The following is a 13,089-nucleotide window of genomic DNA, read 5'->3' on the forward strand; positions in this document are numbered from 1 at the left end:
ACCAAAGTAAGATCTCTCATAAATCATTTTTGTGGATTGCATGGACAAGCAAATCAAAATTCGAATCCAAAGAAAAGGTCTATGCCCCCCTTCTCCCAAAAAATCACTGTCCAGAATCACGCAGCTTAAATGCCTTAAACCTGTTTCTAAATAACGCATACAGTATCAAATAGTTTGACTGTAGTCGATAGACAACATGCAGATTTAATTGACGCGAGTCCTTTCTACGTCTGCTTGTGCAGTTTATTGCGACATAACAAGTCCTTACAAAAAATAATATTCAGCTGCTGGGGTATTGCAAAGAGAACACCAACTCATACGGTGACCTCAACGAGGGAAAGCTTGTTAAGATGAGGCCCATATCGAAAATCATCGAGATAGAAAATGTTCCTGTTATTATTTTTCTTTTCCAGCCAGCACCAGTACAGTGAGTGAATGTTACAAATAAACCACATTCATGTATACATGTTTACCCCTTCCCCGTTCATATATACTGTATGTACATTAAAAATGATCTATCAGCGTTCCTCTGGACATGAAACAAAACTTGAGCACAGGAGCCATCCGGTTGACACTACAAATAAGACGTGTCTACTGTACAATAGCAAAATCCAAAAACTATTAAAAGAAAATAAAAATTAAAAAAAATACTGCTGGCAAAGCTTCACAATTATGAAATAAAATGATTACAAAGAAAGCTTCAAATACATTGGTGAAGCTGTGAATAATTGATGGCCAGTTGAAGTCAATTTGAAAGAACATTTGTGCTTCCATTAGAATCTAATGATTAGATGTTTGTGTCCATGTGATAAAATAAGATGATTATATTTTGAACACAATTTTTTTGGGGGGGGTGGGTGGACAATGATCAAAATGAAAATACAAAAATATGGCACCGCAACCTCATATACCAACAAACTTGTAGCTGCCGTGACCGCCAGGCCTCACTCTCACACACACGCACGCACGTGTACAGTATATTACAAATATATCAATAAACAGAGGTACATCAAGCCTACACATGCAGTAGCGTCTATGTACACATTTGTCGTATAAAAAAATAAACACGTATTATAAGATTGGCCGTGTAACTCATGCAAATGTTTAAAATGACACATTTGTCTTTTTTTTTTTTTTTAACAGTTAATGGAGTAAAAACGGACATACCTGGTGGGTTTACTTTACAAATCCCAAAAGGACACAGTGAAATAAAAGGACCTCAGTCTGACATAAGTTAAAAGTGTCACATAATGTCGACTTTGAGACTGGTTCCGAGGGTCCTCTTGAAGTGTCCTGTGAAGGAAAACAGTCCTTCCAAACGGGTTCCAAGTTTTAGAATTGTCCAGATGGCCAAGCTTGCCCACCATACATTTAAATGTTTACCATGGGTATATCAGCGTGTTTCGTAACCATTTCAAAATTGCAGGAATGATTTCATCATAATGACTTAGGGTATGTTTGAAAGTCTAGCAGATTGACATTCTTGCGAAAAAACATACTGTTGATGACTATGATCACCATACCTCTGTTCTGTCAATCTTATCGGAATGATGGTTTTGGCCAAAAATGTTTGCCAGACGATGCAGTTGGGCCACAACAATGACTTCTGGTACCTGAAAAGACGAAATCACCCAGAATTGACGTCATTGGGATTCAACCTAGATTTGTTCCTATAGTAAATCCACCAAAGTTAACAGATATTTAGAGTGTCTCTTAGCAAAGTCAAAAGTTTAAAGAGCTTGCAATCTCTCTTTGCAGATGGAACATCTGCTTCAAAGGTTTTTATGCTCAAGCTTGAAAAGACACTTGGAGTCAGAGCCGGCGAGGGGCGAATTCCTGAGCCACAGCCATAGTGTATGTTAGGAGGATTCAAGTTCTGTTTTAGCACAATGACTCGGTACCCGCTAAGTAGGCTCAAGCCAAAATCAGGTGTTCGGGTGAAGACCTGAGGTGGAATCGCAACGACGGCAAAAGCAGCATCCCTTTTAAGTCTCGCAAACTGTTCCCTTTCCATCCCCATGATAAACAAGTATGACATACTGAAAAAGCTGAGGCAAGTGAAACAAAACCGACCAAGATTGAATGAGCGCAAAAGCTACTTGGGGCCGTTCCAGACTCGGAGGGTGTGGTGGGGGTTTACTCGGATTTGTGACAGTAAAGGTCTTTGAGGGCCTTGAGTTCTTCGATGAGCGTCTTGTTTTGGTTCTCCAGGACCGCCACTCGGTTTTCCAGACACTTGACGTACTCCTTCTTCTTCCTGCGACACTCACGTGCCGCCTCCCTATTCGGAAGAAACGTTTACATCCAACTTGCTAGCGGATCTACACATTCGTTCGTACCTGTTCTTCATGAGGCGAACCTCCCTTTTCCGGGTGACCTCCTCGGTGGCACCCTGGGTGGGCAGGGCGGGCGACGAGGCCATGACCACCCCGGAGGTGATGGTGTTGGCAGGCGCAGCTCGGATCTGGTAGGCCTGAACGTCCCCAGAGGCAGCTGAGAACACACACATTCGAATCAGCTGCAGGAATGTTTGACAAGGTTTAGTATTCTTCTAAGGATAACAAAATAAAGACAAAATATTACTGTGGGTCTCCTGCTCACCTTGCACCACCACCTGGTTACTGGGCACCAGTATCTGCTGGCCGTCACTGGTTTGCGCATACTGCAGGATGGTGGCCCCGGGTTGGGCTGCCGCCGCGTTGGTCATAGTGAGCGCCTGCAGGCCCTGAACGCCGTCGGTGCCGTTGTTGGCCAGCTGGATGGCGCCACCTTGCGTGATGGCGACTGCGAGCCACATGACCAACATTTTAGGAAGACAGCAGAAGTGTGCTGATGAACGGTCGAAAAGAAACTTACTGTACTGGCCGCTGCTGGTTTGATAGATGGGGGTGGGCACGGTGACCGTGGCGATGGTGGGCGTGGCCGCCGCCACGTCATCCTCCGCTTTTTCCTCCTCGATGCGAGGGACGGCCGGTGCGTCGGACGACAGGTCGTTCAGAATTTTCCTGCCGGGATAAAAGTAAAGAGATTAGGCGGGAGAGCACAACAATTGGGGTGGGAGTGAGCCACATGCTGCTTCACCAAGTCTCAAGACCAATATACCAGTCACCTGTACGAGGGGCGGCGCGAAAGAATCTCTCTGCGCTTCTGCGAGTCAGTCACGCTGTCCACCGACTCCTGCGAATCCTCGCTTTCGGCGATGGTTGAGATCTACACAGACATTTTTTTTCAAATATCGATCTAACACCTGCATGGATAATTCGGGAATCTTAACATAAAAACACAGTGTGGAAACAGTTATCATATCTAGTAGGTGTCCTTAGAGATGCTGGAGTATATCAAATGTGAAATCCATGAATTACCTGCACAGCTTGCACCTGTGGGGACTGTATGACGGACGACTGTGCGGCCTGGATCACGCCGTGCACTTGGACCGTCTGTCCGTTTGGAAGCTGCACCAGTGTCACAGTGGGACCCGTTGCCGAGCCATGACATGCCATTGTTGCCTGAGGCAAAACGTATGTCGTGGCCACGAGGGGAGGAGTAACAGTAGCTGAGCATAAGGGGTTGCAACGATCTCTATCAGAAAAGCACGTCATGGCCGTCCGTTACCTGTGCCAAGGTAGCGAGCTGCGCCGGCGTAATCTGCTGCTGGTTTTCCGTTTCGGCAGACTCGGCTGTCTGCTGAGTCTCAGCCGCCGCTGACTCCATCTTCATCGGCTGAGCTGGGGAATAAATGAATGATTATTATAGTTACCATTACACAATGTCATATGATGAAATACTAGATTGATTTTCTACACTGGTTGTCCTTGTTAGGATGGCAGGGGAGCTTAAATGATGAACCTTGATTCTTCAATTTTCTAAAACTGCAGCCTTTGCAATTTGAAACTTTTTATTTGACGACATTATGAAGTTAGTTTGAATAAGACTCAAGAGACACATACAGACAAAAGCATTCACACCTATGGGCAAATAAGTCTTTAATCAACTTAGCATGCATGAATGTGGTAGGAAAATCTCTTCATGCAAACGCCACACAGGAGACCTGAGCCAAGATTGGAAATTAGAATCACTGTAATGTGAGTCAGACCTGCTCTAGTGCTGATCTAATCAAAGAAAAACAAATGGGATGTAAAATTAAAAGCAAGAAATGCATAGTGACCTATTGAGATGCTTAGCGAAAATGAAGAGGGATGATCATACTTGGTGTGTGACGTGTGTCATGGTGATGGCGGTGAGCTCACGCTTTGCGTGGCTGCTGTGCGCGCCATGATTGGCTTTGAGCGTTTCTCCCTCGACTTTTCAAAAACAAGAACCATCATCAGCGCTCGATAGGCGGCGGCTGACAGCTGAGCCACATGGCCGGCTCGGGTGACGCCCCCTCGGCCACCGCAGCCTTGACCGCCCGGTGTTAAAAACATAGGAGCCCCGGGGGCTGCTTAATACCAGGAAATAGAAGAATTGTGACTCGGACCACCAGAAGGTTAACGTAAAGAACGTTAAGTTAGTTGGTGCAAGATGAGCAATTTATATGTATTTTTTCAAAACTGGAATTTGCGGGAAAAAGCGGGAAGCTGATCCCAACCTAGCTTCCCTGCTAGCCAATGCTAATCACTTAGCTACAATACAAACTGCGCGTGCTAAACTGGCACGCATTCCATTAATTCACATCATCTAAGTTCATTTGGGCTTCAGCTCCTCTACCCACCCCAAAAAAAACAAAAAACCAGCCGCAGCCTCCCCACCCTCCATCCCGCTCAAAAGGAAAAAAACACACCATTGAGCCGCCATGATTTCTTTGTTTCCTTCGGGCCGAACCCGACCAACACCGAACGTTTCCCCCACAGCCGCGAAGCGTGCCTCCTTCCGCCTTCCTTACCAATACAGACTCCCTTCGTCGCTCCCCGGGCCTCCGGAGCTCCACTTTTATTGTGGCCGACACGTAAGAGCCCGCGTCAGGCTACACCTCCGCCGCGTCACCGCAGACAACAAGACGGAGATTGGAGAGAAGGAACCAGACACGGCGAAGCAGATGGCGACGCCGTCCGGAAATGGCCGAAGTGTCTAGGCCGAGGAGAGGCGGAAAAGCACGAAGCGGCGCGGATCAAGCCGAACATCCAAAATGACCTTTTGCATGATAAAATGTGCACAAGCTGTAATGGAAGAGCTACAATTCATTTAATTCTAAGTTCAAGTTGTGATGAATGGTTATTTAAACATATATAAAATAAAGCCATTCATTTAACAGAAAGTGTGGCTCATATTCATATCCTTTAGATGGCAGCAAAAGACCAATTTCACGTCGCTTATGCTTGATTTATGAAACATCAACGTGTTAAATATTTATTTAGCTGTCAGATTTTTTTTTCTTCCTGAGCTGAAAACAGCAGCCAATATTTGGTTTCAATAGAAAGACAACTCAGCAGTACATTGAGGCACAGAGGCTCAAAACATCTCGTAAAATGATGCAGTCCACTTTTACACCCACTGTAGACTACAAGCACTTTTATGGCAAGTCGTCAAAGTTTTTTGCCATGCTCAGCCCACACACAATGATTAAAACTCCAACTCTTCCCAATTTAGCATCACCGATCTGTCTAGGATACGGTATATAAAAGTTTCAAAGCAAAAGTACAGATATGCTTTTTTTTTCCGGGCAGAGCTTCTTGAGATTTTTTTATTTTTTTCTATTCACAATAGTGTGTCATTTTTTGAGTTGCTACGTGAAACTGGCTTCGGGGGCTTCACTTTCCAAACATTCCAGAGTCTCCAAGCACCGGATGGTGGCACTGTAGAGCTGCAGACCCCCACCTCCTCTCCCTAACACAGTAGCTATCCCCCGTCGCCCCCTCCCAGCCGCACTGAGGTGAGGACGGCGCAGATATGCGCGGAGTTTATCAAGGCAATTCCTTTTACCATCCTCCTGATGCTCGTTGGCGGCTGTTTTATCTGTTTAATAGCGTTTTACGGCTCCGAGGCCGTAAAAAAGAGCCTTTTTATTGTGACACCAAACACATTGTTGGGGGAATTGACCCCGCCTGACTAATGAACAGCCTTGAATTTGCAGCCAGTTGTGTAAAATGCAAGCAGAAGCAGGTGTGTGTGTGTGTGTGTGCCGTTATGTCCCTTTTGAGATTTGAACAATAGCGTCGCTTTACTTTATGATGGTAAGCAATGCTGCAGTCATTTGAAGCCAAATCAAGTTGCATGTGTGAGGAGAAACATGACAACAGCTACACCTGAATGTGCTTTTACCCGTCTGAGACTTTTTAATGTTTCCACTTTACTTACCGAGTTTCATTAAATCCAACCTTTAGAAGTGGATGTAGCAGAAAATAATATCGTATGTCCTGGCTCAAGTGGAGTCTCTCAGGTGGAACCTAAAGTCATCACGACGCTTCCCTTCCAAAAGTTCCATTTGTTTTGTGACCACGCTTGTGACTCAAGTGTTCCCTCTCAAAATGAATAGAAACGACATTCCAACCTATGAAAAAAACCAACACATTTTAAAGAGTTTTAATCAACAAAAACAGTATAAATCATACTTTTAAAAATACACTTCTGAAATGAATAAAGTATATATTCTCAATTTTCTTTGCTTCACTTCAATGGACATTGAGGTGCTCCTGCCAGTGTGCACGCCTTGGCCACCTGGGGGCAATATAATACGGATATAGCAACACACGCAAAGAAGAGTTATTATTAGCATTTAGCTAACTGGACCATTGTAAGGCAAAGCTTTGTGGTTTCTCATGTCTACACACTTGTTACACTATTTTTGCTTTAATTGGACAATAAAATTAAAATTGGTAATGCCATTATATCTTGCAGTTGTGATGAAAACACAAACTTTTTTTTTTCTTTTTTACACCGTCAGCCATTTTTGTTGTGGGCTCCAGAGAGTCCATTGTCAAAGAAAGAACGCATATACACTAAAACAGAAAACTGGGGATAAAAAAAAAAAATCAATAGCAGCATTTAGTCTATTATCATAAATACACTGTGTGTGTGTGTCCAGATGGTTGACTGAGACTTGGCTGTGCACGGACTAGTGCGGGAGAGGAAAAAGAGTACGGCTGTGTGTGTGACCTTGAGAAAGGAGTCTCAGTTGGAGGAGAAAGGTATAACACCCCCACCAGCCCACCCCGTCTCTCCCCCTCTTCTAACCCCCCCCCCCCCTTGCAGGGCTAAAGATGAACTAGGCTCTTCTTCATCTGCCTTCTTTTTCTATTTTTGTGTTGTTGTTGTTGTTTGTACTCTGTTTTTGCTTGTTGAACATTCTCAATTCTTGCACTTGTGAATGCCGCACCTGCAGAAATGAAAACAGCTACTTCCATCAAGATGTTTAATGGCGCCTCAAAATGTATTTGGGCCTGTTTTACTGCCACTTTTCTCTCTTCCGATAAGTTGCTGTGAGGACTGAGGAACCTAAAAAAAAACCCTTGTGTTTTCTGCAAGCAGGCGGACGCACAGACGGACAAGCAACTATTTTTTTACGGGAGGCGCGATAAAAAAATATGGAGACGAGGCGGCGGCTATGAGACCTTCTCCACGCTCCATTCTTGCACCACTTCTTGTCCAGGATGGCGAGCGAGAGATGAAAAGTCAGGTTAGAGGGGAAGAAGGTCAGGACGGGATAAACAGCATAAGAGGAAAAAGAGGAGAACGAAGGAGAGGTTGCTATCAAAGTGGAACTTTTGTTTTATTCATGAAGCCACACTGGCCCAACACACACACACACACACTTGCTTGTTTTTCATGACAAGTGACAGTCACACTAATGCAAGCATAAAATACTTCCATTCCCAGTTATTTTAATAAAAATTCAATTTTGTTGCTGCTCATCCAAACAGGCCTTTTTTTTTTTTAACTGCGTTTTTGTAGCGATAGATATGTAAATGAGCCAACAACTGCCATAGGCCGGACCACCTGTCAATCACACGACTCCGCGCAGTCTCTGGTGGTCCGACATGTCCGCATCCATCACATCTCCTCAGCTCGCGACCTTTACACACGTGACCTATGACCTCTTGAATTCCCCCAATGATGCGCGCGGCCTGACACATCAAGGACACGGGTGTCGTTAGGGAGCACCTGAACGCATCGCTGACCTTCCTCTTGGATAAATAATCCACAATAATCTAACATGTCAGCATTCCATCAAATGCCGTTGAGCTCAGCACACTTTGAAAGGTTCAACTTGTCACCTCCATCAATCGCAATGTTAGAAGTTGCTCTCAGTTTAATGTGCTTTGCTAGCTTCATGAACTGAAACTAGAAGGTTCTAGAGAAAGAACCCAAAGGTTCCTAGCTCTTGAATGGAGAACATTTCTGTGGTGGAAATGCACTGTCGCTTTAACAGCAATAGCTTCTTGGTAGCCTTGCGTAACGGAAAGTCGGAGCTAACGCGTACTGACAGTAGAGCAACCTCTCAAGTCCATTGTGTGTGTATGTGCGTGCGTGTGTGAGAGAGAGAAATACTGGAATAGCAGGTGACTTGTTTGGATGCTGAGCCCCATATGGGCTACGCTAGTGCGTGTGTGTGTGTGTTTCCACTTCATCATGCGTGGCTCAGTGGACCCAACGACGACAACAACACACCAGAACCAGCAGGGACCATGACCACCATCTGCGTGCATGTGTGTGTGAGCGTTCCACCTGTCCCTCCCCGTCTCATGGAGGGGTAGTGGCTGGTAAGGGGATTTAGTGCAAACAAGCAGACATGACGAGTCGAGACAAGAAGCGAATGGAGACATCACGGCGCGCTGCTTGTCTTCAGGGAACTTTTAGTTCTTGGACTAATTTCCAAACCTCGGATCATGCACCAAAGGTTCCTAAAAGTAGATGATGATATCGCACTCCAACGGTTCTTGAACCTCAATCAGCCATTGTTCTGAGGTTAAAAAAAAAAGAAAAAGTTATTTACTGATACTTTTGTGCACAAGTGCCTTTAAGACATGTTCACACACACTCAAGTATACTGACTGATGTGTTTTCACACACACGCATGTACGGACACAAACACAAGTTCCAGTAAGGCTGTCACCCCTGTGGAGCTTCTCATTTGTGATGTCATATTGTCTGTGAATCAGAGAGAGGTCATGCTAATTAGACCATTATTTACATACTCACACACACACACACGTTAATTAAAGAGCAGAGCAGCAGTGGGTCACACAGCAGGAAGACAAAAAGTGTCACCGTGAGTGAGATGTGTCCATGCCGGAGGTGGGTCAAGTCGACAAAGAGTTTACATAAAAGTATTTTTACTTGAGTGTTACATGAGTCAAAATAAAAAGTGGGTTTTTTTTTTAAGTAGGAAATATTTGGTTTAAAAAACAAAAAATGTATTAAGGTTTTTATTGGAGAATTCACCACACTATCACAAATAGCGCATGACCAATGGACAACTAAATCATGTAAAAGCAATAATAAATCTATAATCAGCAAGTGGATGTAATAGCGTAGAGGAGAGTTAATGAAAACAATAAATGAGCCATGGACCATCGTGATTGACGTTTCCATCCACACATTTGTTGCTTTGTCACACACAAACACGCACACACACGCTGGCCTTGGTGCAATAGTCTTGAGTGTAAGATTGACAAAATCAACTGGAAGCCTCACTGCATTGTGAAGGCGGAGAAGCTAATGAAGTCGATTGTCCGCAACATGAACGCGGCTCGTTCGGCCTTGGCGCTGAAAAGAGTAAAAACCATTCCTGGCTTTTCATTGGTCGCTTTGAAGACACTCAAAGACAAAGATGAAATCACCTTCACATGCACGACTCAAAAGAAAAGAAGGTCACGAGTGGCAACGATAATAATGACAGAAGAACACATTGAATTTTAAATGCCAGGAAATGTCGCATGTGTGTGCGTGTAAGAGAGAGACTTTATTTCACTTTACATTAAATAATGTGGAATATAAAAATAGATTTCCTTCAATCTTACAGCCGCATGAAAGTTTATATAATATGGATGGACGTTCTCTTGGAATAAAGCATGAGCATGTGTGTGTGTGTGTGTGTGTGTGTGTGTGTGTGTGTGATCTGTCATGTCCTTGGCGTGTCCGCAGGTGACATCACAAGTTAGTTTCCTGACAACGTGTCAATGTTTGCCTTCCGCATGGAGGCCAGTGGGCCAGCGCCACCATCTGGATGTGCGGGTGTCAAATATAGGCCAGCACACACACACACACAATAATGAGGCACACAGCGGCGGCCTCCTGAGAGCAACAAGATGGCGGCGGGAAGAAGGCGACACGGACATGAGGCGAGCGGCTCTGACATTCTGACAAAATGACCCCCAGCACACATCACCACACACATACACACACGCGCGCACGTACACACGACGGTATCCTGCAGCCTGTCTCATTGTCTCACTGGACAATCTCAATGTGAGTCATCTCTCGCTTAGACCACTTCCAGCAAAAAACCATGAACTCGCACGAGTCTCTGTTGAATTAAGTCACAACCACAACAAGTTTGAATGAAGTCACAACCTTTTGTCTGCCAACAGTCTTCTTACAATCGTTCAAACAACAACAAACAATGCTTGACACGTAGACTTTTTCTTTTTAAATGATTGACATGTTGACTTCCTCTTCCTCCATTTGCAGCATGCAATCTGACGCCCCCAAAACTCAGATTTCAGGCCCTAATTCAAACCCTAATAATAAAAATCCTAACTCGAGTTAGAAACCCAAGTTTGAACATCTAACTTGATTGTCGAAACCCTAACTCGAAACTCTTACACACGTCTTCTTCATCCAAACATTCCCATTTGGCACGTAAACAAATGTGTCCTTCTTTGAGTATTCTCCCAATAAAGTCCTTGTTGTGAGTGTGCTTTTCCCAGCATGCCTTGCTCCGCCCGCCCATCCATCAAATAAAGATGAAGGTGTCGCTGCGGCCGACATTGTCTTGCATGAATCATTCAGCGCTGTTAGTCTAACATTCGCCTTCCAGGTCAGCGCGTCTCACTGCGAATCTGGTACCGCCTACATCCAGACCCAGCCCCTCGGCCCCGTCCCCGGGGCACACCCCCTGTCCCTTCACCCCCCCACCACTACCAAGTCCCCCCAAGCAGAAACATGCTCAAGGCAATACGACTCAATACAACATGATGATATTATTGTGCAGACTTATTCAGGATGGTATATTCTTTATCCTCTGCAAAGAACAACTATTTTAACATTATTGTGTCTGTGTTGTACTGCCCACTTGTGGCCAAGACATGTACACCGAAAAGAGCTGCACAATATCCATTGAATTAAACACAAAAATACAGCTGGAAAGTTACATTTTATACCAAACAGCCCATAATGACAACATGAAAGTCATGTCACAGCTACTGAAGCAAAAGAATGATAGTACACACTGTTGATACTGTTGGACAGTGAGTGTGCCTGCTCGGGCGCATGCGTGTGTGTCAAAGTAGGTCAGCAGAGGAGGCCTCCCTAGAAGACGACGTGAACTTGTCACCTTGAATCGCCCGCCGAGGAAGGAAACAAGGGAGACACACCGGCGAAGAGGAGGAGGATGTGATGAGGACAAACAGTGTTAGGCGAGTGACTTCCTAAATGTCATCTATTAAATATAATACATGCAGCGGACCCCCATTATTTGCGGAGGATAGCGACTGGGTCGGTCTGTGAATAGTGAAAATCTCCCTATAATTGACACCCATTATAAAAGCATCGAGGAAAAAAATGATTTACAACAATCTGGGGAGTGTTTTATGGTGAATCATCCAAAATCCAAATGGCTGACACTCGTTATGCGCTTTGCCATAATGAACACATGAGCCGAATGTTAATATCTCACGGTCACGAATAATATTCCAAAAGCACCCAAAAGAGCAAAAGAACGTGACAAAAAATGTTTCAGTCCACCCGGTCCAAAAGTTCTATTAACCCCAAGTCCAAAGTACTTTTAGACTGGTGTCACTCAAGCTTGTTTTTCATGTAAAGTTCTGGCTTTTATTTTTTAAAATCCAGAAATATGGCCAGTGAGTGCTAGCGTTGTTAGCGTGTAGCATGTCCATCAAGCACTGACCGTGAAGCTAATGGATTTAGCGTGTTTACAACCATCGCACTTGTTGACCTTATACAAGCTTCAATCAATTCCCTTAGCAGTCTTCTTTTTCTTCTTCTGTGTCCAACTACCTCAAAATCCACCACACAGGTCCATCATGGGCCCAACAAGACCTTAGGTCAATTTGTCATGACTGTAAATAATAACTTAACACTGAGTAAAGGTTTCACGGTGCCATTTTTTTGCGGTTACAAAATATTCCAAACTCAGAAATTGATTCTGTTAAAGCTTCCCCCCCCAATATCCTTCATATGCACCAACATTCTTTTGTTCTCAGCAGTATTCATTCAGTACGCTAGTTGAACGATAGTAGAACTAGCACGAGTAGGCTATCTGGATCAAGGATATGGACGAAAATGCTCAAACAGCTCATCTCGAGCTTTCATCTTGTTTGCGATAGACGTAATCACAGACTGTGCTGCTTTGGTCTCTCATTCAATGGAAAGAAAATGACAATGACAGTCATTTCACACACACATACACAGGAGACGAGAAAAAAAAAATTCACTGCTGTAATGAAGCGAGCAGGACACGGCGCTCTCTGTCTGGGAAACCAGAAAAAAATTAAATTCAAAAGCAGATGAAAAGAATGAAAGCCATTAAAAAAAAAAAAAAAAAAAAAAAAAAAAAAAAAACATGTCAGTGAGGACGTCAAACAAAGTCGGACGTGTGTTCTTGTCTCATGACAAGCATATTTTGGAACGTGTCGGAAGACTTTCATCACCACGACAACCTGCCGCCGTTTACGCACACAAAAAGCCTCAAAACGTTGTCATGGAACACACTTTCTTCCCCAAGGCTTTTTTTCTTTCTCTAAGAAGCACAATAACCAATAAGGAAGCTGGAAGGAGCCTTCTGACATTATTGCAAAGTTGTTTTTTTTATCTTCTCCAAGTCGGAGAACATCGCGCAACATTTGCTTGCAAAAAGCTGCCGACCTGTCATGCCAAGATTAGAATGTGCCCGCTTACATGACGCTAATGTAT

At 44.2% G+C, this 13,089-nt stretch overlaps 1 protein-coding gene across 2 annotated transcripts; it reads right to left on the reverse strand.

The window, feature by feature from the left end:
* Positions 1-380: 380 nt before the first annotated feature.
* On the reverse strand, positions 381-5,045 carry creb1b (cAMP responsive element binding protein 1b). 2 transcript variants are annotated; one of them, XM_061287320.1, is made up of 8 exons: positions 4,781-5,045; positions 3,613-3,725; positions 3,363-3,506; positions 3,110-3,210; positions 2,857-3,005; positions 2,602-2,784; positions 2,340-2,493; positions 381-2,281 (listed from the first exon to the last, which is right to left on the reverse strand). In XM_061287320.1, the coding sequence occupies exons 2-8, from the start codon at positions 3,715-3,717 to the stop codon at positions 2,137-2,139; spliced, it is 981 nt and encodes a 326-aa protein (XP_061143304.1). In that variant the 5' UTR covers positions 3,718-3,725; positions 4,781-5,045; the 3' UTR covers positions 381-2,136. The 2 variants fall into 2 exon arrangements, with proteins under 2 accessions (XP_061143304.1, XP_061143305.1); XM_061287321.1 differs by lacking the exon at positions 4,781-5,045 and adding an exon at positions 4,248-4,289 and having other exon boundaries at positions 3,613-3,720.
* Between the last annotated feature and the right edge of the window lie 8,044 nt (positions 5,046-13,089).

The sequence above is a fragment of the Syngnathus typhle genome, linkage group LG9 (genome assembly GCF_033458585.1).
Source record: "Syngnathus typhle isolate RoL2023-S1 ecotype Sweden linkage group LG9, RoL_Styp_1.0, whole genome shotgun sequence".
Taxonomy (NCBI): Eukaryota; Metazoa; Chordata; class Actinopteri; order Syngnathiformes; family Syngnathidae; genus Syngnathus; species Syngnathus typhle.

Bases quoted from the DNA above. Each gene is read 5' to 3' on its own strand.
- creb1b (XM_061287321.1), bottom strand. From the start codon at position 4,274: ATGGCGCGCACAGCAGCCACGCAAAGC. The intron at 3,721-4,247 runs GTGAGCTCACCG...TCCCCAGCTCAG, and splicing joins GCACAGCAGCCACGCAAAGC to CCGATGAAGATGGAGTCAGC. The intron at 3,211-3,362 runs GTAATTCATGGA...ATGTCTGTGTAG, and splicing joins CACAGGTGCAAGCTGTGCAG to ATCTCAACCATCGCCGAAAG.